General features: G+C 43.4%; 4 protein-coding genes across 4 annotated transcripts; 2 read left to right on the top strand and 2 right to left on the bottom strand.

Annotated features, from left to right (window-relative positions):
- Positions 1–351: 351 nt before the first annotated feature.
- LOC115403048 (glucose-1-phosphate adenylyltransferase) lies at positions 352–3534 on the top strand. The gene is made up of 8 exons (XM_030111835.1): positions 352–650; positions 2247–2336; positions 2450–2529; positions 2614–2729; positions 2808–2905; positions 3088–3156; positions 3239–3297; positions 3376–3534. Exons 1-8 carry the CDS (start codon positions 459–461, stop codon positions 3494–3496), a joined length of 825 nt encoding a protein of 274 aa, XP_029967695.1. The 5' UTR covers positions 352–458; the 3' UTR covers positions 3497–3534.
- asnsd1 (asparagine synthetase domain containing 1) lies at positions 3494–6785 on the bottom strand. Its single transcript, XM_030111833.1, has 3 exons — positions 5373–6785; positions 5083–5264; positions 3494–3864 (listed from the first exon to the last, which is right to left on the bottom strand). Exons 1-3 carry the CDS (start codon positions 6750–6752, stop codon positions 3618–3620), a joined length of 1809 nt encoding a protein of 602 aa, XP_029967693.1. The 5' UTR covers positions 6753–6785; the 3' UTR covers positions 3494–3617.
- On the bottom strand, positions 6676–7990 carry asdurf (ASNSD1 upstream open reading frame). Its single transcript, XM_030111836.1, has 4 exons — positions 7817–7990; positions 7310–7363; positions 7073–7148; positions 6676–6816 (listed from the first exon to the last, which is right to left on the bottom strand). Exons 1-4 carry the CDS (start codon positions 7880–7882, stop codon positions 6776–6778), a joined length of 237 nt encoding a protein of 78 aa, XP_029967696.1. The 5' UTR covers positions 7883–7990; the 3' UTR covers positions 6676–6775.
- Positions 7991–16844: 8854 nt separating this feature from the next.
- Positions 16845–25223, top strand: slc40a1 (solute carrier family 40 member 1). Its single transcript, XM_030111834.1, has 8 exons — positions 16845–17150; positions 17239–17306; positions 17981–18140; positions 18399–18514; positions 20532–20658; positions 21139–21384; positions 21494–22129; positions 22517–25223. The coding sequence occupies exons 1-8, from the start codon at positions 17117–17119 to the stop codon at positions 22831–22833; spliced, it is 1704 nt and encodes a 567-aa protein (XP_029967694.1). The 5' UTR covers positions 16845–17116; the 3' UTR covers positions 22834–25223.

Here is a 25223-nt window from a genome sequence, read left to right on the forward strand (position 1 = left end):
AAACTATTATTGATACAACTAAGTAAGACACAGAAACTACAATAAAGTTAAAACTAAATAGGATAAAGATAATCAGTAAAATCAGTTGTTTGTTTAATGAAAAGCCTGAGCAATTTTTTTAAGACCTGATTTAAAAGAAGTTTGTGAAAGAAAAGCGTGACACAACCATTGAATCACTCGTTGCTTTAAATATTATATTTTCACCTTCAGTTGAAATTGAAATACTTTTTTATATAAATAATTTAAAAAATACGATTTAAATGTTTATGCATATTTTACCAGCAGGCAACCGGATACAGTCCTAATCTCGCGTTAACACCGGTCCTAAATCTCGCGAGAGGACCAGGAACAGGACCACATCTGTAACTTTTGATCCACTGAATCCAAACTTCTTCCGCTCTGTATATTTCCTGTCACTTCGGAGGCGGACGGACCGCGGAGCCGCGCCTTTACTATCAATGAAAGCCGTCATTCTGGCCGCGGGCTACGGCACCCGGCTGCAGCGGGACGTGCTGGCCGACAGCAGCGGGAGCTTCGCTCACCTGGCGGGCGTCGCGAAGCCGCTGCTGCCGGTGGGCCACCGCGAGCTGGCGTCGCACTGGGTCCGCGCGCTGAGCGCGTCCGCCGGCGTGGACGCCATCTACGTAGTGGTGAGTACGTCAAGACGTACGTAAATACAGTCTGGGGGATATTTTACTCCAGTTATTCAGTGTACACCCCTGACAGGTCACTAATGACCAACTAGTTAACACAAAATCAAATCACAGTGCAAACATTTCCAATTTATGTGGAAATTTATCCTGTTCATAAAAGACACGTTCAGTCATATTTTGAATATTTTTTTTTTGTTGCACAGCAGAGGCTCTCAAAGTAAACATGACTCCTGTACACATGATCAGGGCTGTAGCCTGGGCTCAGATCAGGTCTTTTAGCATCAGACACCTTCACCCAGGTGACCTGAGCAGGGTTGATCAGATCCCAGCCCGTGTCCCAGAAGGATCTGTCCATGGACTCACCCTGTGGCTTTCTCTGCAGCTTCCTCTGTGGTCCTGATGGTCTTCCTCTCTGCCTCCTGTCAGGCCCATCAGCAGGAGGACTCTGCAGAGTGACCCCCCTGCTGTGACACTTCACAGGTGCACAGCAGGTTTGGCAGCCTCACCTCCTGCACTCATATAGAGATCATTGGAAGCAGGAAGGTGCTTCTATTTTGCACCAGACATAGAGGATACGATTCAAAGCAGGTAGCACTTGGAAAAAGATGAGATTTACTTCTGCATCAAATATCTAAACAGTTTTTTTTTTTTATTAAGTGTAGCCTTAAGCTACAACAAATAGATATTTTCTCATAAGTCACACGATCAGTATCAGAATCAGTAGACAATGTAGGCTAATACACAGAACGGTAACATCAAAATTAGAGAATATAAATAGTGCATCAAAAGCCTGTATTACAGATGAAACATCCATATCTTCTTCTAATGCTTTTTACAATACAAACAGCAAAGTGAAGAGTTTAAAGATATTTGAAGTCAGTTTTATCATTGATTTATACAGATAGATTTTTTTTTCTGCATAAAAAAGCAAATAATGAAAAGCTCAAGCAGCTCAACACAAGAAGTGAGATGTAGTTATTGCTTCACAAACATACACACAGTATTATGTAAGATTAGCGGAGTCGAAGTCCAGTCTGTGGGCTATTACTCTTCCAACCTGAAACAAATACCTTACTCACGTAGTTCACATCCACTGTTTTTCTCTCCATCCTGCAGATGTCCACATTTTCACGTTTTCACAGTTTGGCTCTCTGGAGAAAGTCTTTCCTTCCTGCCACCAACAAAGTACTAAACAGATATTTGTCTCTTTTTTGAGTATGAATCCAAAAAAATGAATTTTACTCAACAGAGGCAGGACACTTCTTGTATTGATTTATGTATTCTCTTCCAGGAAGTTTTAATAACACGATAGACCTAAAGAAAAAAAAGAAAAAAGGTTGCATTTTTATTTCCACAGCTTCTCCAGCAGGTGGCGGACTTTCTTTCACACCTCTTGATGAATGATGATCATCACTCACAGCTGTTAAAAAGGCTTTTCCTCATAGTTTTTCTCTGCACCTGGTTGTATAGGACAGTATCTCAGTGGCCATACGGTATATGTGTAGCTTCAGATCTGGGTACTTTCTACTAATAATCTTTGATGTTCACCTGGAAAATGTAAATTTCCCTCTGCTGTTCTTCTTCTCTTCACAGACCAACGATCTGTACCACGCTGCGTTTGAAGACTGGGCAGCAAAATTCTCCAACGTCAAGATCCTCAATGATCAGACAAGACACAACGATGTGAGAACACCACGAGCTCGATGTTTCACAGTGACATTAGAAATGTTTAAGCCTTTTGATGAAGTTCAAAGGTCACAGCGTTGTTGATGTGCAGCATGTCTCTCCTCCGCCAGGAGCGTCTGGGCGCCGTAGCCTGCCTGCAGCTGGCAGTCAAACACTTCCACATCCAGGACCATGTGATGGTGATTGGAGGGTGTGTTCCAGAGTCTGATCGCCCTCCTGTGTCGTTGTGTGTCCTGACAATAACACACTTCTCTCTTTTCTGCATGCTTAACAGCGACACTCTTTTCAAAGAAGATTTCAGCCTCAGTGAAGTTAAAGAACACTTTTCTCGCGTGCAGGAGAAGAGCGAGGACAGCTGCCTGGTGCTGTCGTACGAGTGCCGAGACGAGGGTGAGGAGAAGCCCAGTTTTAAAAGATTAGTTTGCTTCCTGGTAATTAATTAGTTAATTCTGTGCTGCATCCGAACAGAAACACAGAAATATGGAATCCTGGAGGTGGACGGTGACCTCCGTGTCCTCTGTATGAAGGAGAAGCCTCGTCCCTCTGAGACCTCGTCCAGGAGAGCCGTGAGTTCAGCAGAACATCTGAGACCATGTTTGATTTTTTAGTTCAGTATTGGATTTTCTGTTGAACCAGACTCAGGTGGATGTAGTTGTGGAGCTACAAGTTTCTCTGTAGTGATTTCATGTGGCTTTAAAGTAATTTTCAAAGTGTGGTGTCAATACTGATAACTTCCATTGTTTCCCAGTGCCCTTGTTTCTACGTGCTTTCAAAGAAAAGTCTTCCGCTGTTGGACACATTCCTCAGCGAAAAACAGGTAATTTAAGTCCCAGAGTCTGATTTGAGGCATTTCATTCTAACTTCCTCCTGAGAATAGAGAATAACTCCCGTTTCCACAGGACGCTGCGATAGAAGAGAAGGATGCTCCAGGAAACTTTTTGTCTTGGCTCATCCCGAGGTAACGACCGAACTGCCGTTAAACAAACTGATGGTTTTCTTCTCATGGGTTCTAAAAGGTTTTTTTTTTCTCCCTCAGAAAACCAGTTTATGTTCATCCCATCTCCGGCCGCTTCGACGTTGGAAACCTTCCTTCGTATATAGAGTGCGATCGTTACTTCAGAGAAAAACTCCAGAACGAAGAGACGTACATGGTGTGAACTCACAGAAACATGTTTATTAGAAAATCAAGACTTCAGAATCTGTAAAATCACAAGCTGTGGATGTAAATATGCCTTTGAATTTCTAGAGATTATTGTCAAATAAAGTCATTTTCATGGTCTACCCGGTCAAGAGTCTGGAGCATTTGTCAGAGGCCTTCTCGTGGCCGTCCTCCATCTTTGCGATGCGTGAGCCGAACTGCATGGCTCGCTTCGGCAGGACGGCCGCCGGTCCCAGGCCGAGCCGCCGGGCCGCCAGCCTGAGCAGGAGCTTCTCCCCGACGCCCCGCGGGAGGGTCAGCCGGGCCTTGTCCCACACGGCCAGGCCGTTCAGGAAGCTCACCACGTCCTCGTCCAGGTAGGGGAACCTGCAGGCAGACGTCCGATCACACATCCAGCCAAGCATTCTCAGAGGCCGTTATTAGTTTGGAGACACAGAAATGATGTAACACAAGTTCGTCTTAACCCCAGAAATTAAACCACAGAAACCTGAAAACCAGGTCGGAGTGAAATTAAATGTTGAAATCAATAAATGATGTTTGCTTGGTTTTCACAGGGTGGAACAACCAGCATGGCGGTCAAAGATTAGTTCAGGGACAATGTCTAATGTGGACCCGGCCAGAAAAACACTAAGCCGGGGGTGTTCAACCTGTGGCTCTATGGCCTTTTGTAGTGGCTCCCTGAAGCTTTTATAAAATTATGCATCAGTGAGTTTTTCATCTTATTTACACACCAGGACTCTTGTTCAAAATGGCTTTAATCTCATATATTAAAAAAAAGGCTCAAATGGGGAGAAAAGCTAAAACGACAGGAAATGGTGAAAAATGTTAAATGTGTGGGATTTCTAAAATGGGGGGAAAGAAAAGTAAATCTGCTTTGACAATATAAAATGATTAAAATGTCTTCCCTTCTGTGGCCATAACTCCTCCCTGTAAATAGCGTTTAATGTGTTTTGGTTAATTTCATCCTTTTTGGGCTTACGCTAGTCACCAGCAAGCCGTAAATATATTATTATGATTATAATAATGTATGTATATTATTTAATATAGAAGGTAATTTTTATCCTGTCTTTTTTTATCATCAAATTTCTTTGTCTTTATTCTACAAGGAGCAGTGCTGAATGGAATTTCGCTCTAGGATTGACAGTTATTTCCATTTTAATGTATTCTATTTGAAAATGTCAAAATTTAAACTGAAATGCTAGAAAGGAAGGATGAAAATGCTTAAATCTGTATGAAACTGGAAATGTATACATGAAATGCTTACCATTCTGAACTGTAACTGAAACTTTATGAATGAAAAATAAGCTAGTTTTTGTACATGTTTCAAAACTACTGCATATATGAAACCTCCATGTGTTTTGTGGCTCCAGGTAAATTTGATTTGATTGATAATTGATAATGACTCTTTTGGTCACAAAGGTTTCAGATACCTGTGCTAGACTGAACCAAACTAACCTGTAAATCAGATCTCCAAAGGGTTTTCTTTGTTTTACTGCAAGTAAATTATTTAAATATGGTCTAAATCTTTGACTGTATTTGTGAAAAACTTGTGTTGTAAAGGTGTTTTAACTTTCCACCCGTTACCTGGCCTCCTTCCCGTGGTCAGCTATCACTCTGTCGTCTCTGCCCAGATTCCTGGAGGAGATCCTTCCCAGCTCCATGGCCAGTTCTTGGATCAGTCCTTCATAGCCAGATGTCTTGAAATGCACTCGGTGTCTGGAGTAACCGGCGAGCTGCTCGTCTGCTCCGATTCCCGTCAGGATGACCTGCAGTCAGAGAGGAGTCCAGAAAGACGTCAGTGTGGCTTCTGAGGGGAAAGAAATCAAGCTGTGGTCATTAACAGCATCTATTGAGTGTGTGTGATTGTGCGTGACCTTTGCTGCTGATGTGAAGGGCCTTTGGCCGTCATCCCCGGCGATGAGCCCCGCCCCCCTCGCAGCAAACCACACGGCACAGCCGATACTGTCGTCCAACACCGTATCCAGTGGGTGGACCAAGTGGCAAATTCTCTCCAGGCGTGTTTTCTGCAGCTCCTCCTGAGTCACGTTGATTTCGACGAAGTTCCAGCTCCGTTCCGGATTCAAGTTCTGTAATTCCTTGAGTCCGGCTCTCCCGGTGATCCTGTCGGGAACGTCAAAGGGGCTGAACGGTCGGGACTCCGCCGGTTTACCTTGCTGCTTCTTGGCTTTCTTGGTCGGCTCGCTGCGTTTTTTTGGCTCCTGGAGCTTGAACGCCACATTGAGGAGGTCGATGGGTTGGTGAGGTGGTACGTGGCGGTCGGCTAAAGCAGCCAGGATCATGGAATCGACACCCCCAGAGAAAAGGATGGCGACAGCGGCGTGATCGTTCATCACCGAGTCGTCCTCTCTAAGGGGAAGACATTGAACGCGCCGCCTCACCGCCTCGCTCAGAACATCGATGAGACGCTTCACCGTCTCGGGTTCGTCTTGTCTTTCCAGCAGCCTCTCCAGATCCTGTGCAGAGAAATGTGTGTTTTGTTCGAAGTCCGTTATCTCTAAGGTCAGAGGAGTGGACTTATTGAGCGGGCAGACGGGTGATGGGAGCACCAGGCCCGACTGGTTGATCACAGCGCAGCAGCCATCAGGGACACACCCCAGCGTCGCTTCACTGCAAGAGGAGAGGGCGTCTTCTCCTCTGTGAGCCCAAGGAAACATCTCAAATGTCACAGAGCTGCAGGCTGCGGCTGCTTTCAGGTCCATCCTGTACACTCCAGCTGCAGGCACTTCCTGCCAGTGACGCCCGGAACTGCAGGCGGCCACAGACGTCAGGGTCAACGCTCCGAGTTCAACATCGAAGCTCCACAGTAAACTCCGTCTGCCCAAGAAATCTCTGCCAAACCACAGGTAGTCTCCGGCCTTCTGGTAGTAAACAAACCCCCACGGCCCCCGCACGGAGGACAGGACGCCAAGTATCTGCGAGGAGCTGCTGCAGGACGAAAGGCGCTTTGAGACCGCGGTGGTGTCGTTCTCCTCAGCCGCGACAGGAAACCCTCCGAAAACCTCCCCGTTCCACAACAGAACGTTCCCTGCGTCGTCTTCCAGTGGCTGGGGGGTCAGATGGCCTCGCATGTGAAGAACGTGAGCAGAGAGCGAGCACCTGTAGCGAGCGTCCGAGCCTGTAACCGTCACGTCTCGGCTGGAGTCGGGCCCTCTTCTCCTCAGGTGTTCCTTGATGGTTTTCTCACACTCAGAGTGAGACCCAGACAGACTCAACAAACAGAAGATGCCGCACATGGCGGCGGTTCTGAGGGCCTCTTTCACAAGTCCTGCAGCTCCTTCTTCATGTTATCCAGCTCCTCTGCACACAAACAGCACAATTTATGTTGGGAGGTACAGCTCCATACCAGTAATTATTCACTTCACAGTCAATCACAACTGGAAGTCAAACTATCGTTAACTTAAAATACATTTTATCACCAGTTATTCTTTACATTACCAAGTTGAATGAAGCATTTGGAAGGTGACTCTATCCAACAGCCACCCGTCTGTCTGCCAGCCTCCAAGCTTTGTGCAGTTCACTGATTTGTGTTTCCCTTTCACAACAGTTAACTTACTTTTGCATGAACCCAGAGTTTGACTTCTGTCCGCCAGGAAGAAGATATTACTGTTCCGCTGCTGGACGTAGACTCTCTGAGGAGGGGAACATACCGAGTGAGCCGACACACAAACTAATGCACATGCAGCATCCTTCATTTAAATTCACACAGCAGAACTTCACATATGCACAAAGTGCTTGGTTTCCATTAGAGCTCCTTATAGATGGAAAACAGAAGTAGATAAACTTCACTCACTCTGTTTTTCTTCAGGTTAGAAAGTTCGTCCACAACAACCTTCTGCTCCTTGATCTGTCAATGGAAAACATTGAAAAGGAAATAAAAATCACATTCGAATTTCTTTAATGGGGTTTTATGTAAAAGTCATGGTCCAAACGCTGATCAGTCCTAACTTCATGACCACTGACCTACAGTGAGGTGAAGGTGATGATTTATTTTGTTTATAAGGTGGAATACAGCAAACAGCAAAAGAGCACTTGTTGTCAATGTTGAAGTGTTGAATGCAGAAAATTGAACAACTGACTGAATTTGACAAGGTGATTGCTAAAACAGTCAATCTTTATTTGTCTGTATTGTAAGGTCAATATAATAAAACCTTCTGGTGGCAGAGGTTATGTCATTATTAAACGTGACGCCACTTTGAGAATAATTTCGTTTAAAGTGTATTTACCTACATGATGAAAGCAGTTTAAGCAATGTATTAGCTGTTAGCATCATTAGCTGCAGCGTTTCGTGTCGCTTTACCTTCTTGTTCAGCTCCTCCTTCAGTCCCTCCAAAGTTTCTTCATTATCTCGGCTTTTTGAAGACATACTGGTGGTATAAAAAGGGACTTGGAGAAGGTTTAATCCGCCAAAAATGCAGCTGAAGGAGGACAACCTCAGATTACCTCAATGTAAACACATGTTGAACCTGCCAGGGAGCACTTCCGGTTCCTGGTTTTTACTTCACTGTCCCCTGGTGGTGATCAATGTGTACTGCAGTATCACTCCATCAGGTTTCTGTTGCTTTTATTATTAAAACGCCACAAACCAGATTATTCTCACCAGGAGCAGATAAACAAAACGTAAAGATAAATATTAATATTATTATATTTCTGTAGTTTTGCAAAACGCGACCATTCTCATGAATCGACATTCAAATATAATTTCATGAACCTATTGTCTGAAATATTAACTGTCACAGAGTCTACAATTTTTGAAGCATCCTCAAAAAATGTAATATAAAGAAAAATGAACATGCAGACACAAAGATAACATGCGAACTATGCACAGCAAGAGCTGTTCCGAGAAATAAATCTGCTTCTCTTAATTCCCAAATATCAAAGTTTACGCTTATCAGAACAGTGCTGAGCTGTCACTACAGTCTCTTTCAACTGGTTCGATAATATTTGACTAAATCAGGGATGTCAAACACTTTTAAGTTTAGGCGCCACATACCGAGCAATTTCATCTTGAGCAGGCTAGAACCAGTAAAATAATACCATAATAACCTTTATACATAAACTTTTAATTTTTTTATAGTTATGGTTCAGAATAAATGTGGTAGAAATGTTTATATTTCAACAAAACCAAACAATTTCTATGGAAAATGACAACAGTCCTAAAAACTTCTCTGTTGCATTCTGCATATTTTTACAAACTCACCCTGACCGCATGACTTTGAGGCTGATGCTAGTTTGTTATCAGACTTTTGGTTCACAGTAAAGTTAATTTATTTTCCCTTCAGATCTAATCAGACTGCTCACAGGTGATTGGATTGAACTATGATTTCAACAAGGAGTGGCAGGATGCCCTTTCTGTTTCGCTCGAGAATCATGTTATGTCAAGGCCCCGTTCATCCATCCACCTTATTCAATGCATTGATGGCCTTTTTCCAGGTACTGCAGAGAAGTAGGTCATATGCAACTTCCAGATATTTGAAAACTTTTTGGTAAGGCAAACAATTTCACTTTACACAGTAACATAAGGTACATCACGCTAGAAACCGTGAGTTCATTTCCACATTTAATGTCCAGTACAAAGTCCACTAATTCCCCACCTTTGTTAGTTTTAAAGCTACAGAAAAAAGCAAATATGATCTCTTGCCAGTAAAGTGTTAACGAACAGGATCTTTCTGAGATCTTAAGTCCAGTGTGGCTTTCACTGTAACTTTGTGAGCTTATTAAGGTGTTTAAGGTGTGAGGAAGTCTCACCATGTTGTTTTTGAAGGTGTGGAGATTCACCTGCCTTGTTTGAGTTTGCTTTACCTGAATCTAAACACAACTATTTTTCACCCATCTTCTGTGTCTGCTTGATCCATGTGAGATCCATGTGTTTCAGAGGCTGAGCCAGGAAACATCGATGGGCATGAAACTATCTGGACATTATGTCAAAGCACATTAACTCACACTTCCGCTCACATCTACAGAGAAGTTAGAGTCACAAATCAACCAATAAAACATGACTTTGGCTTGTGTGAGGAAGTACCTGGAGAAAACCCACTGAAGCACAGGAAGAACATGTAAACTGAAAGATTAAAAAAAACCCAATGAGGAGGAAAAGTATCAAAGTCTCTTCATATTTGCCTCCAGTGAACCTTAAATGTGTGTAAGTATGATTTCAACCTCTACATTTTGAACTAAACTGATGAGGCTGCTGGTTTCTGCTGCTGACCCTTCATCAGGGACTCCAGGAATTCAAACCATCAACACTGAATCCAAGCATGTTGTTCCAACTGCGTTCAGCCGTCAATATTTGAGATCACGTGTGGTATTTTTCGGAGCACCTGACTGAGATTCAGTGACCCAGCGCTGGTCAACAGTCCACAGAGAAGATTTACCTTGCCCATCCCGAATGTTGATTCTGCCCCAGCAGTCGGTCAAGCACCTCTCGGGCTCCCTCCTGTGCCAGGCAAAAACACCTGCCGGGGGTCTCATGTTGGTTTGCTGACATATTGATCTGCAACAGCCGTCAGATGTTTGTTGTTTCGTTCCCTGGAAAAGAGGCCTGTCATTTTGGGTCAAGGTGGTAAGAGTGACCTTTGATGTTTATTGTTCTGCGCTGCAGTGGTCAGGTTCACTTCACTGTGTCAGACCACAGACACACATCCGCAGTACTGTTCCTGTTATCTTCCCAACATGGGTAAAAGGTTGTGATTATCACTGTTTCTTCTGGTGCCACCTGCTCACTCAGGTAGTCATCCTGCTGTGTCAGGGAGGAGATTTTGGGAAACCTCAGAGCCCGTGCTCATGTTTTCATGAATACCCTCCTCTCTGTGACAACACGGTACAAAAGCTGGGCCCAGAAAAGAACAGAAGCTTTGCATAAAAGATGGATGAACACCATTCAGGTGAGATTTCACGTCCTTCACTGCTGTCCCTTATTTAGTTTGTGGCTTGTGGAAGTCAGACAACTTCAGGCCACAGGAGGCAAGTCACACTTGTATTTTTATCCTGTAAGTATAAATTTAGTCCACGTAAACACAGTGTGTTGTTCCTGAGAAGGGATCACTCCTGGGTCAGGCATACCTGTGGGTCACTTGGCCGCAGAATGACACAACAGCCGTCTGACCGCCGATGACTTCGGCCTGACGCACGGGCCCACTAATAGTGTGGCCGGTAATCTGTTTGTAGCTGCTCAATGTGTGCAGATTTTCAGCGCTGAGCGCTCTCTGTGAGCCTTGAATAGATGACAAAAGGACTGAAGTACCTATTGTCATGGCCCGGCTCAAAATACATGCTTATGTGATCTGGAGATGTCCGTTTTGCTCCCTCATGCCATGAGACAGCACGGCGGAGGCGCTCCGTGAACCTCACCGCCGCAGGAAACCCACTGAGGTGGACAGTTCTTTCACGTCCTCATACGCGATACAAATATAGCAATTACACACAGACAATAGCTCGAATACGAGCTGCTCAGGTCACATTTTAAAGCCTACAGGGCCTGTGGGCACAAATAAGATATGGACATCAACTAATCTCATGTTTCTTGGATGAACTGTGATTATGCCCGTTAATTATTGCTGTGTACTCTGTGATGATCACGTATTTACCAAGATGCATGATGTAAGCAAAATATTTACACCTTGGACCAAAACTATGATCACTGACAATCGATTTAATTGCTTGGCACTGTCTTCTGTAAAGCTTTAAAAACTAGCAGAATTAACTAAACGTGAAGTTAACCTTACCAAAGCGATAATTGTATTTACAAAAAACAAAAAAACATGAGCACCGAATGACGTGTGAAATGATAAGTTAGATATGTAAGTAATTTGTTTTGCCAAAATCATCATCGGTTCAACTTCTTTAAGTCTGAATGCTACTTCATGGGTATCAAATCATTAAAAGAATTGTTTCTCATTAATTTTTTCATGAACAACTGGATTTTAAAACTGTGACCGACCATGTCTTGACCTCAATCTCTACAGCAGGTCACTGGGTTCATCAGGGCCCTGGGGATACTGCATTAGCTCCCCCTGGTTTATACTCTATAATGTATTGAGGCAAGGTTAACCATACGCAGATATTTTTATATTAATTTTCACCTTTGGCCTCAAGAAATTGTGTGTTTCTATTAGTTTTTTTTTCCTTAATGAAGCCATCTACTTTAGGAACAAACAAGATTTAGGCTCCGTTCACATAACAGCATTTCAAGTAAAAACTCTGCTGCTGCACATGCGCACCATGGCCTTGGTAAATAGTTCTGCAAACATGCAAGTCGATGTACAATAACAATAATAACTGCTTGCGTGTGTGTAAGGTTTGATCACACAAACAACAGCACCCACTAGTGGGCCTACATGCTACCTCCATCATTTCCGAAACGTTTCCATGTAAACTCAAAGCTTTCCTGAAACAAAAGCACAAAAACGGTTCCACTTCAGAGACTGCAGTTTTACCGCATTTATGACTCAATTTCAGTGGTTTTAGAAAACCTTTTCAACAATCAGCGCTGCACAGTCAGAGTCGCAGCGCCTATCTTTTCCCCAAACAGCGATGAATCTTTTGAGCCAACCTGCAAGCACGAGGCAGGGCTGTGCCTCGACCTGTTTGCTCGCCAAGCCTGGATAAATACACAAACAAAGATGTTTTTCTGCTCTTTCTGTTTTTCTCATGTTTCACACACATTTTGTTTTATCTCCTCGCAGATGGAAGGGCCCAATACGAGCATATGGAGATAAAGAGCTGAGCAGGGGCAGAACTGGGGCCGCAGATTGTGACTTGCACAAACCTCAGTCAGATAAAGGATCAATGAGTCAGCTGGACGAGTCCAGCATGTTCAGCTCAGCAGCCCCTCGACGCTCAGCTGCTATAGAAATGCAGGTGGGGGAGGGTGAAGATGTGTTTTGGTGATTTGACTGAAGGAAAGGGTGACCTTCTTTCTGTTCATGCCACAATTGTCGTTAAGAAGCAGGAAACGCTCATTTCTAATGTATTCCAGGTTCCATTACACTATCATTGATGGGAATATCTTCTAAACAAATAGGTAAAAAAAAATAAAAGCAGATTTTTGTAGCTTATCTATTAAAATAATCTGAAAAGGGTGGAAATATAAATATTACAGTTGAGAAAATCCAAATGATGTATGAGTGATGTAATGAGTAATGTTTTGGATTGAACAAGTCAACGCTAAATGGGTGAAAGATGTGCACAAAGAGAGAGATCCGAGCCACCCGCTGCTCAACGTACCCCACCCCCGATTTCATCCAGGTCAGTGTTTTTCAAAGTGGTTGATTCTCATACGTTTAAAATCATATAAATAACTATACTTGCATTTGTTTCATGCTCAGTAAAGCTTTTTGGCTGAAGGATGAACTCATGTCTTGTATTTTCATATAAAATAATGTCTTCAACTGAATACCATTTGTTGGGTGCTGGTGCAAACACTGCGATCATCCCGATGGAGTCATGTTGTGACTTATTTTATAGTTTCAGTATGTCTGCATTGCATATATTTAAATCTGTAACTTTTAATACTATCTTATTTCCTCCCAAAAGTAACAAAACCATTGCACAACCCAGGCTTAGCTGTTTTACCACCTAAAATACTCACGTTAAGCTGAGATCACAGGTTGTAGATAAACCTGATGAACCAGACTACAACGAAAAATGACCCACAGAGAGGCAGGAAGCTGTGTCTGGACACGTCTGCGTCTGTGATCGGCTGGTTTTCGTCTGTTTGTGAGTTCCCTGCCCTCAGTGCCGGAGGAGGTTTCGGACCTTGATGGAGTGCATATTTGTTGTCAGGTGGAGCTTTCAAAATGCTGCAGGGCGGGAATGGTCAGACTGTAGTGTTTGTGCGGTCTGACCACCAAAACTATTTAAAAAAAACACCCATGAGACACTTCAGGAGAACTGTTTGAGGTCACTGCAGAACGAGTGCGTGTAGTATTTGTCACAGTCCTAAAAAAATCCACTAGATAAAAACAGGGGTTTATCACTTTATAGACCACCGCTGTAACAAAAAGCTCTATCTATGTGCTCCCTGAGTGTTGATCACTCTTTATGGATGCAGGCCAGGGAGCGCTCATCCATGCAACCCGTAATTACAGTTGCGATTGTGTTCTGTTGACATAGCTGCACAAATGCAAGTCATCCAAATGTGTGCCATGTGCACAATATTTACCGTTTACCGTCAAACTGCTCTGCACCTGGGCTCTCGGTAAACAGCTCCACAGGCCTGATGCAAGATTCACTAAAACCTTTCGAAGATTCATTTGTGTGCCATCACAACAGGAACATCCAGTTACGAATTAACTACGGAAATCTGCCACTTTACCAAAGAATTTAAAAAAAAAAAAAAAAACAATCTCAAACTACAAGTGAAATAGTAGCAGAATGTTTGAAGGTAGAAATATGTGAAATGGAAAATAAATCTGTTGCTCCTTACAATAAAAGTAACATCTATCATTAATGTGCTTTTATTACCTGTACAGCAAAAACCACATTTCCCTGTATGCTGTCACATCGCTGTCTAAAATGGATCTCAAACAAAAAGAACTCCATTCATCCATCTATCTCCGAAAGAAGTCTGGGTCTTGGGGTCTGTGGCCCACTGCAGCCGACTGTGGGTGCAGGCAGGCCACAGCCTGCAGTGATCGCCTGAACACCTGCACTGAAATCCTCAGCCATGAGGAATCTAAAGTCATCACAGGGAGAACATGCAAAATCCACAGAGGGAAAACCCTCCAATAAACAATGAGCATGCACAATTATTACACACGGGTGACATTTTACAGGGGTGAAGGAGAATGAATCCAGGCTCCTCTCATATGGAGTTTTCATGTTCTGACTCATTTTTTCATTCTTTTTTAAAAAATTTTTAGTAGTCATTAAAATAAGAAATGATGGTTGGTTTAACAGGTGATTCCAGGTTTTGCACTGTGCTGATGTGACAGATGGTCTGTCACATCAGCTCCTGCATGGAGACAAAGACGATACGCCTTAAAGGCAAATGCAACCCTTTGTACTTTCCTTCATAGCAGATATGTATTTACTGATATTAGTTATGGCTTGAAATAAACACGTTATGACAAATTACATAAATACAGAAGTAAAAAGTAATGGATATTTCGATGCAAGTGCGAATGCATTGCTTTCAATTAAAGTTACTGTTAGAGTAAGAAGTTTCTGTTTTAATCACATTTTACTCAATTAATAGTTTATTTAATACATTAGCATATTTATAATTGCTAAAACTAATACAATCTTAAGCTTGTTATTATTAATACAAGTAATTTATAAATTAGGAGGTTAGAATACTAATTCATAATGTGTTTTCAATGGTGATTCATGACTTTATACAAATCAAAGGATGGTGTGAATTGTACTAATAAGTAAAATGAAATGCTCATGAAATTACCCTGAATTGTATGACTAATACTATAATTTTTTTCATACCTCCACTATTGCATATGCAACATTTAGGATGTTGAGTAGAACATTATACAGATAATATTTTATCTTTCTGAATCAAGGGGGTTAAACATGAGGTCTGTGGGCCAAAACCGGTCTGCGAAAAGGGTCACTGTTCCCAAGGAGTTTAACGCAGCATTACCACTACAGCCATGTGGTGGCGCTGAGTTTGTGGAAATATACATGAATCAAGATGCAGAAATCAAATATTTCATCAACGTCTGCCCAAAGAGAAACACTCCTGCAGCCCAGACTTCAGATTTTTCAAGAAAAAGACCCTTCAAATTTCAGTAACTTGTTGTATTTTGCACTGGCATACATCTTTAAGACTGTCATTGTGTCTTGTCTGCCGGTATGCATTTGATTGCGCTTTTGCTGTTTATCATTGCAACATGTACAAGTGTCAATGCTCTCCTGTTCTAAGTCATGTACATTAACTTAGATAATAAGTAATGTCAAATCTAAAGGGACGGTATGAGTAAAGTTCTGCAAACACTGTGATGCAGCAGTATCAATGCATCTTTCCCTGTTTATTTTCATTGTCTTCAGCACATCAATACGTTTTATAGGCCTGTTTAATATTTCTATACAATTGAGAATGTCCTGATTTGATGAGTAAAGCGATCTAAGGGTAAAGTGTGAAGAGTAAATCGATCCAGGGGTGTTGAACAAATGACCAGCAGGCCAAAACTGGCCCAACAGAGGGCCCAGCAGATGACCCCCGCAATGAGTAAAAATTATAAACAAGATGTAAAGAATTAAAAGTTGGTTATTCACTGTTTCAGAAAAAAATCCATGAACAGCCGAGTGAGGCTGGATATGTAATCAGAACCATAAAGACTTTTATTGCCAAGTATCTTCAGATTATGTGGATTTTTTTCCTTTTCTATTTTTGAAAACATTCAATAGAAATATGAATACATAGGATCACTTAGATATAGTGGCAAAACATTTATATGTATGCACCCATATTCACATATCAGAAAAATAATCAGTGGCAACTATAATAATACACAACTGAAAATTAAACGCATTTACAAGTGACATATTCACATAATAATATCTTATAAATGAAGTGTGGTTAAGCATTGTGGTGACAATCGTGAAGGTGGGAAGGCACTTGTATTTGAACGTAATTGAACTGAATTGCTTTAATGTAATTATATGTTACATATAATGAAATTGCATGTCCTGTTCATTTTGTGCATCAATTTAAAGTGACAGAAAGTAGTTTTTCCCTCATGCAGTCCAAAGGCACGCAGGTGTGTTTAACAGGTGACCCTAAATTGCCCCTAGGAGTGACCTTGAGTGTGTGTGGCTGTCTGTCTGTGTGTTTGCTGCACTGTGATGGACTCGATACCTGTCCAGGTGTGTTCTGCCCTTGCCCATAATTAGCTGGGATTGGTTCCCAGCTTTCTATGACCCTGCACAGGATAAGTGGCAGGTGGTGTATGTATGGATGATGGATGGAAAAAAGTAGATAAACTGGCCACAGAAGACAAATTATAAGGTAACATGGAACAGCATTTCATGTGATGGAGATATTAATACATATATATTGATCCCATGGCCCACGGATGAAGACTGATTGATAATCTTTAAAAATGATCCTGAATCTAAAACTCCTTCTCCAGAATTAGAAGATTTCAGATCTTTGTGCGGAGGTTGTCGGTGTGTGGTTTCTTTGCAGGGCAGGTGTGCGGTTCTGCAGCAGGTAAACAGGGCTCGAGGGCTTTATGTGAGATATTGTGAAACAATGACAAGAGCTTTTTGTGTGAGCGCGCGCGCGGAGGGGAGCGGTTTGTCGTCGCTCCCATGTCCTCACGTGACCCTCGACTATTGGAGGCGGGAGGTAAATAGACGCAGCAGAACCGAGCGTGGCGCACACAGCGACAGGCAGCAGCCCTCCCGCGGCTCCAATTCTCACATATATCGCCTCGACCGGCCGCTTCGGGCCAGTTATCATTTCTTTCCAACTTCAGCTACAGTGCTAGCTAAGTTTGGAGGGGAGGAAAGAGGAGAAGCGCCGTGCCTGGTTCTGTTTGTGGATGCAGCTGCAGCTCGCTCCTGTCACTTTACAATAGAGGAGCTAGCATCGAGCTAAAGTCAATATATCCCTTCTGCGTTTTGCCTTTTGGACTGCTTTAAAATGGATAATTCTGGACCTAAGAAGACATGCCGTGGTGAGTTATTATCTGCTTCACATTTCCCATATAACATCTGGATTTTAACGCTTAATTAAAAAAACAAACAAACGTGTTTTCTCACTAGAATCCATCGAGGACTTCTTCACTTCGGCTAAATTTCTTATTTACATGGGCCATGCTCTGTCAACATGGGTAAGTCAGCCAATATCACTGCTGTATAATTAATAGAAAATATTGTTTATTAAACGCAACTGTTGTCCCTTTTTTCCAAACGTAACTCTTTGACCTCCCCCATAATGATAATCAAAATTATTACACTATATTTGTTAAATGATCATAAGTAGTCTGATATTATACCGCTGATGATAACTATAGTGAAATACCTCCTAGTGTTTTTTTTTTTTTTTTTTTTTTTTTTGCATTCACAATTAGGTTCCTAAGCTTATAAGCCAAGAATAAGTAAATGCGCAGAAACGAAAAGATGTGCTCATCACCTCACACCTCATGCTTTAAGAGCGTGTTGAAAATAGGAAGACAATAGCAGGGTTAAACAACACTCCATCATATTGTTAAAATGGTGCCTGTGGATCATGATGACAGGCTGCATGTAAGACTGACCGTCAGTGTGTCATTGTTACTGAGCACGTTACTACATCTATCATCAGCATTCAAAAATCACATGTTTTGTGTTTGTAACTCACCACACAATAGGACTCTGTACAAATAGCTCCAAAGTGAGAAAAGGGTGTTTGGTTTTCAGACGTCATGATGGAGCGAGCGCTTGTTTTTTGTTCCTAGAAGTCCCTGTCAGGAAGGCTCGTATCAAGCATCTGTCCAGCCTATAAATAATCATCTTGGATTTGCAGGGTGATCGAATGTGGGGCTTTGCCGTGGCTGTTTTCCTGGTGGAGCTGTACGGGAACAGCCTGCTGCTGTCGGCTGTGTACGGGCTGGTGGTGGCCGGCTCCGTGCTCCTGCTGGGGGCCATCATCGGGGACTGGGTGGACAGGAACCCCAGGCTCAAAGGTGTGTGTTTTTTTTTGTTGTTTTTTTTATATCATTTGTGTGAGAGCACACATAGCTGAGCTGATGTGATTATAAAAATGGACGTGTCCTGTCTCCCTGCTTCACTCTTATAGATACAGTTATTGTGGAATGTGTATCCGGAGGAATTTGGCAAAGACAATGATGATCTCTCTAATCATCTCTAATGAACTTCCAGACAGAAACTTGTTGTCTGTGGTCAGACTGCTGTCCCTAATGCTGGTCGTGCCGTTTCCACAGTGGCCCAGACTTCGCTGCTTGTCCAGAACAGTTGTGTCATCGTGTGCGGGGTCCTCCTGATGGTCGTTTTCCAGTTCAAAGAACAGCTTGTGCAGCTTTACAATGGCTGGCTTCTGGTAAGATCTTCTCTCTGGTGCTGTCCTCACACCACTGCTGCTGCTTTCATGGCGATTTTCTCTCTGAGCACTTCATTTTATCTTCTTTCTGTGAGCGTTGACCCTGGGACTGAAGCTGATATACGCCCGTATCGCTACTTGAACTGAGTGTTGACTTCACTTCTGGAAGACCTTTGATTGTCCCACAGTTACATTTTACTGACATTAAAATGCGTTGGAATTGTGTTTTTCCCATCAAAAGCAACGAAAACATGAGAGATAATAATAGAGTCATGTCCGCAGTGACCTGTTGTGGGTTGGGGGCTTTTGGACCAGTGCTCAGTTTGAGGCTTGTTTACACTTGTTGAGCTATGCGACTTCACAGGAGCTGTAAAAGCCTGGACCTCTTCCTGCAGCTGACTGGGGCTCAGATGCTGAATGTTAAACCGGACAGATTCCCATCATTAACAGCAGACTGGTTGAGCCGGGCTGTCTGGCTAAAACACCAAATCAGGACTGCCGGGCAAATAGTTTAGATGCTGCCTGTTGGTTCCTAGGGGACTTTTAGAATTTGAGAGGGAGGGCCGGTGTAGCTGGAGAGGGGCCGAGGGCCCGGTGGAACAGGAGATTGAGTGTCTTTTCGAAGGCTGTGCAGTCAGCAGGTTATTCAAGGCCGGTCACATGACACACAGATAGAAATGTGGCCGGGCTTGTTGAAGCCTTTTTGTTGCTGCTCTGTCCAGAGCAGCTGTGTTACAATGTGCAAACACACCAACAGAAAACACTCCATGTTTGATTAAGCTGCCATCATGCATGTGCTGCCGCTTTATTTCAAGTCACATGCTCAATGCTCCATTGGCTCTTTCATTCTTACTTAAATTTATAGATTTTCTTTAAGAAACAGTCAATAGGCTTTTGTTTGTATAACATGCAGCAGTGCTTCTTGGCCTCTTTGTGAGGAAAGTTAGTGTGTGTCATCAATTTTAGCTCTTATCTCTGTTTAGATACTAAATCTCACTTTGCAGTTTTAGTTGTGGAAAGAGCCCAAAAAAACTGCATGTAAATATATAAATAATTGTCAATGAGTGAATAAATAGGTGAAAGGTGCTTCAGTCTCCTGTGATCTGTGTATGTGTCTTATCCTATCAGGGGGTTTCTGTTCATAGTATCCCTTGTGTAGTTGTGTATCTTGCCTTGCAGAGTCATGATGGATTATGTGGAGGAAATGTGTTTACACCCTTTTTTTTTGAAAGAGATCAGTGTTGAACATTTTTATTGAAGATGACTTTTTATGCAATTGGTTTACTTGGATATGTCTAAAAATCACATGTGGTTACTTTTCCTCCTGAAACCAGAAAGAAATGCAACAATTTACTTGATTTAGCACTTTTGTTTGCTTCCAAATCTGCCAGCTTACCTCTGGACCCCTAATGTTGCTTGGCTGGCAATAAAGTAAGATGTGCAGCAGCAGATATGTCAGGGTGTCCTGGACAGGTCGAGCTTTGGCTTATGGCCCAGATGTTTGCAACAGACTCTTATCTGGGGCTCAGTTTACCCTGATGTACGCTCAGAATCATGTCTGGACAACATTGCTGATGAAGCTTAGGTGCCTGGGCCAGAGGACCCCAAAACATGTGGAGTGATTGTTTTTGGAACCCAGACATGTGTTGGTCGTACAAAGACTTTTAAACAAGCTGCTGGATACACTCAAGTTTGTCCAGCATCACTTATGGGGCCAATTTATCCACTGCCTCACCCCTCGGCTAATCTTAACCATCACTAATCACTTTACAACGTTAACTCTGATTCTGTTATAACCTTCGAGGTAAAACCGCATCGTAATCCTTAAAATATGTGGAGGATTTTCGAGTTTAACATTCTTCCCCCTCCTCAAACTGTGTTGGACCACAGACATGTAGTATAGCCCCACAAACACAGAATAAGTAGGACGCACCTGTTCCTGTTTTGGGTCATTTTTTCCCCCCCTACTAGAAAACGACACACATGATGGAAAAATACTTTTTTCTGTGTTTTTCAGACAACCTGCTACATCCTGGTCATCACCATTGCCAACATCGCCAACCTGGCCAGCACAGCCATGTCCATCACCATCCAGAGGGACTGGGTGGTGGTGGTGGCCGGCCAGGACAGTAGCAAGTTGGCAGGTCAGTGTTGATCAGTATATGAAAGTAGGCCTCACGTGCCCCTTTATCACATCTGCAAAGTGAAGGAGGACTTTGCGCCGCGGACGGTGACTCACTGTCACTTTTATACCTTTTATGCTCCTGCAGTTTTTCACTGCTTGTAATAAGCTTTTTAAAAGATTTACTCACATGATGCAGAGCACTCAGTGCCCACTGAACTCTGTAACCCTCAGCGGAGAACAGACAAGGGAAGTATCTGAATGGTTTTTGTAAGCTGGTGGGGAGAAATACAACATTTTCACATTTCATCTGCTGCTATAATGTTTTATTCAGCGTATTCAAGTCTGTATCTGGAGCATTATGAAATATTTCTTTTAGTTGTGGAATTGATACAAAATAATGGATCCATATAGAGTCTGACTGTGATTATATTATTTCACTCAGTGTTCCATCAGTTGTGCAGAGATCGATAATGCTTCTCCGTCTTCTCGTGCCAAACAGACATGAACGCCACAGTGCGGATTATCGACCAGCTGACCAACATCCTGGCTCCCATGCTGGTCGGCCAGATTATGGCCTTTGGCTCGCACTTCATCGGCTGCGGCTTCATCGCCGGCTGGAACCTGTGCTCCATGTGTCTGGAGTACGCGCTGCTGTGGAAGGTCTACCAGAAGACGCCGGCACTGGCCTCCAAAGCCGGGCAGAAGGAGCAGCAGCAGGAGCTCAAGCAGCTCAGCCCCGTTGGAGGTAACGATACATCCTGGAGCTCAGCGGGGAGAATAAGCCATCGACTTCATAAGGGTGTGAGAGTCGTGGCTATTTTGGAGTCAGTCTGTGTAATTCTGTGCTTTTGCAGAGTTGGAGAACGGCCAGAGTCCCGAGGAGTCGTCTCAGCCGCTAATGAACGAATCCTCTGTGGTGACCAAACCCGACACCCCCAAAAAGAGTAGCTGCTGCTACCAAGTGAGCGAGCCGCTGCGCACCCTGAAGGCCGGCTGGGTGGCCTACTACAACCAGAACATCTTCTTCGCCGGAATGTCGCTGGCCTTCCTCTACATGACGGTGCTGGGCTTCGACTGCATCACTACGGGCTACGCCTACACGCAGGGCCTCAACGGCTCGGTGCTCAGCCTGCTGATGGGCGCCTCTGCCGTGTCGGGCATCTGCGGCACGGTGGCCTTCACCTGGATCCGCAAGAAGTGCGGCCTGATCCGCACGGGCTTCATCTCCGGCGTGGCCCAGCTGTCCTGCCTCATGATGTGCGTGGTGTCCGTCTTCGTCCCCGGGAGCCCCTTCGACCTCAGCGTCTCGCCCTTCCAGGACCTCTACACCCACCTGAACCCGGAGAAGACCCTGCCCGAGGCCAGCGGCAGCCTCACCGGCATCCTGAGTGGGAATATCACCACGGACCCCCCCGCCCCGGAGCTGCCCCCTCTGCAGTCCTACATGTCTGTTAGCCTGCTGTTTGCTGGCGTCATTGCTGCTAGAGTTGGTGAGTGAAGCTTTTCTTCTTGATCTGTGGTCCCTCTGGGTTTTGGTTAAAGGGAGCGGTGTACTAGAACAAAGTCCAGACTGTAACGCTGATTGATTTAAAGGAATTTAGAGTTCATGAATGTGTGTCTACTTTATTGTGCGGTTCACTTCCTTTCTTAGGGGTTATAAAATTGTTCCTCGACAGGACTTTCTGACAGTGACTCCAGCAAGTCAAACTGTGTCATATGACCTCTCTGAATCTGCATTGGATATCAGAGCCATATTTGCAACCTTTGATGCCAATAACATCCATAGATATTTTCCACTGTCAGGCGCCTTGCAGTTCTGAGTTTTGTGTTAAAGTGGCTGTAAAACCCTGAGGTGACTGCTGATCTGTGTCCCGCAGGCCTCTGGTCTTTCGACCTGACGGTGACCCAGCTCATCCAGGAGAATGTGATCGAGTCGGAGCGTGGCGTGATCAGCGGCGTCCAGAACTCCATGAATTACCTCTTAGACCTTCTGCACTTCATCATGGTGATTCTGGCCCCCAACCCGGAGGCCTTCGGCCTGCTGGTCATCATCTCCGTCTCCTTTGTGGCCATGGGCCACCTCATGTACTTTCGGTTTGCCTTCAAGAACCTGGGCAGCCGCCTCTTCCTCTGCTGCTCGCCAGAGCAGAAGGTGGAGACGGAGGACAGCCCCTCACTTCCCACCACCGTCTAACCCCGTCAAAGAGACTCTGTCCTGGGTACATACTCAATCTGCATCCTATTTATCCGACTAACACGGTGGCTTGTAGCTGGCAGAGTGCTAATGCTAACCAGAGTAATAACATGCTGCGCGCAGCCATTAACCAAGCATTAATCATTAGCAGAAGGAGATGAGCAAACAGCTGACAGTCGTAGAAAGCTAACACGTAGTCCGCCTGTAGAGAAGGGTTCCGCACTGTCTTCAGGAGTTGACACAGCACTGTAAAACTCTGTCCTCCTGACCGCCTGAGTCTGGCTGCAACTGTTTTCAAAAGGTGCTTCAGCTTACAAAAAGGGCAGCGCTGGGAGCGAGGCTGCAGGGAAGAGAAGGCACCGAGGCGGGAGCCGGCGCTCCGAGATGAGCGACGGGACGGGCCTGAAGCTCACGTCTCACTCGGGTGCAGTGGTGCTTCAGCTGCTCCCAGCTCTCCAGTCGCCTCCTGACATTTCGCATTTTACATCCACCTGCGTGTCGAGCAGGCCGTGCACGTCTTCCCCCGCCCAGAGGGCGAGGACGCTTCTCAATCAACCAAACACCTAACTGGGATCTAGTCTCTTCAACACTTTCTTATAAGGGTTACGCATTCAGTTGTATTTATTCAGCAGATGCAGACGGTGGTTTTGCGATCGTCGTATCGTCAGTATTGTGTTGTGTGCTTGCGGTTCTGCCATGTGAAGCAAATAAGAATTCCTATGCATCCTTATCAAACGCTCGCAGTTACCAAAGTCCATAAACGGCATGAAAGGAAGTGAGGGAAAAAAACGTTCTGTCTGTTCGAAGCATTCCAAATATCTATTTTTACATCAGTAGTACAACATTAGCATTTCTGAATATTTCTGCACCGCAGACTGTATAGAAAGATGGACGACGAGTCTCCTTCTACTCGGATATTAGCTGATATATTTAGTCTTTGATAGAAAACTAATATAAAAAATGTGCTTGATACTTCTTTAAAATTGGCCAGAATTACAAACTGTTCTTTTTCCTGTTTTAAAGCTAACAACTCAAACACGTTGACATTTAGCATATACAAATGTTAGCGCTTTGTCCTCGGATTATTTGATATATTAATCCAAAAGAAGGCCTGTTAAACTGAACAAGGACTCAGGAAGTCTGTGTTTCTTCTTCTGTATGTTTTTTTTTTCCATTTATTTGGTGCTTTCGATTCTATGGGTATCGTAGATTATTTCACAACTGCTTTCCGAGCGAAAGTATTCAAATCAGAAATACAACAATTTGAACCAGCACACCTGCAAAAAAAAAAAAAAACTACCTCAAATCACAGAAACCGTCCATCAAAAGATGTTTTATTGTTTTTGTTTGGCTCCTCCCCTTTGCGTTCGCTAACATGGAGCTATTCTGCAAGCATCCAGCAGGGGGTGTTTGATAGATTTTGACTCTTGCTTTCGGGGAGCTGCCGAGTCGTCCATCTTCTTCATACAGTCGTCGCTCTGAAGCCACTCAGAGATTGTACTTAAATTTTGTTCTCTGTTTGAATAATGTCGTTTTGATTTGTTTGTTTTTTTTTCTTTTTCGATCTTGATTGTCGCTACTCAGGCACTTTAAGTGATTGACGTCTTGTCATTACAGCTAACGTGTGATCGGGCGTTAGTTCAACTTTTTCTTTTCTTATTTTTTTTTTTTCTTTGCACAAGGCCGAGGTCCTGACTCCCCTGAGACACACACAAACACACACGCACACACACCCCTCCCCCTCCCTCCATGAGTTTCAGCCTCTCTGTCTGATTCTAATGGGGGGTGGGGTCCTTCAGTTTTTTTTTTTTTTTAAATACTATTATTTCTAAAGAAAGGCACATATTTTAACACTCAACAGCACAAGCACCCAAAGAAAAACTACCAGCTCCTGTGTAATTTTAAACACTTCACCTGTGATTTCTCCCATTTTTCTCTTTCATACCCTGGTGGTAGCCTGAGATCGCAGTCAGGAAATTTGACCTGATGTGTTTTGTAACACTTTACTCAACTTAAACGTCTCTGCAGATAAAAGCGAAATGTTGAAATAGCCTACTCTAAAAGTTTTCCCGTTGGACGTGTCAACTCTCTAGTTTGTTGATTTCTTGCCATTTCTAGTGACTAAAATAGTGAAATCAAAAAGACAAAACGTGAGAATTTTTTCTTTCAATATTTTAATCTGATTTATGTTTGTGGACCAGAACATAACTGAAAAGATTTAAAAAAAAAAAAAAAAAAAAAAAGTATTGAAAATGAAAAAACTGTTTGAGATTGCCAAAGTTCAACCATGGCAATTTAAAGAAAAAAAAAAAAGCTGTATAATTATATCTGAAAATTTGAATAATTTGCGATTATAAGTGGTAACATGGAGCATGTTTTCAACACATTTG

Source organism: Salarias fasciatus, chromosome 16 (assembly GCF_902148845.1).
Source record: "Salarias fasciatus chromosome 16, fSalaFa1.1, whole genome shotgun sequence".
Taxonomy (NCBI): Eukaryota; Metazoa; Chordata; class Actinopteri; order Blenniiformes; family Blenniidae; genus Salarias; species Salarias fasciatus.

Coding starts and splice junctions, on each gene's coding strand:
- slc40a1 (XM_030111834.1), top strand. CDS start 17,117: ATGGATAATTCTGGACCTAAGAAGACATGCCGTG. Junction 17,307..17,980: donor GCCATGCTCTGTCAACATGG/GTAAGTCAGCCA, acceptor TTGGATTTGCAG/GGTGATCGAATGTGGGGCTT. Junction 20,659..21,138: donor GGACAGTAGCAAGTTGGCAG/GTCAGTGTTGAT, acceptor CGTGCCAAACAG/ACATGAACGCCACAGTGCGG.
- asdurf (XM_030111836.1), bottom strand. CDS start 7,882: ATGTCTTCAAAAAGCCGAGATAATGAAGAAACTTTGGAGGGACTGAAG. Junction 7,364..7,816: donor AGGAGGAGCTGAACAAGAAG/GTAAAGCGACAC, acceptor TTCCATTGACAG/ATCAAGGAGCAGAAGGTTGT. Junction 6,817..7,072: donor AACTCTGGGTTCATGCAAAA/GTAAGTTAACTG, acceptor GTTTGTGTGCAG/AGGAGCTGGATAACATGAAG.
- LOC115403048 (XM_030111835.1), top strand. CDS start 459: ATGAAAGCCGTCATTCTGGCCGCGGGCTACGGCACCCGGCTGCAGCGG. Junction 2,337..2,449: donor ATCAGACAAGACACAACGAT/GTGAGAACACCA, acceptor CTCCTCCGCCAG/GAGCGTCTGGGCGCCGTAGC. Junction 2,530..2,613: donor CATGTGATGGTGATTGGAGG/GTGTGTTCCAGA, acceptor CATGCTTAACAG/CGACACTCTTTTCAAAGAAG.
- asnsd1 (XM_030111833.1), bottom strand. CDS start 6,752: ATGTGCGGCATCTTCTGTTTGTTGAGTCTGTCTGGGTCTCACTCTGAG. Junction 5,265..5,372: donor CCTTCACATCAGCAGCAAAG/GTCACGCACAAT, acceptor CTCTGACTGCAG/GTCATCCTGACGGGAATCGG. Junction 3,865..5,082: donor GACCACGGGAAGGAGGCCAG/GTAACGGGTGGA, acceptor GTCTGCCTGCAG/GTTCCCCTACCTGGACGAGG.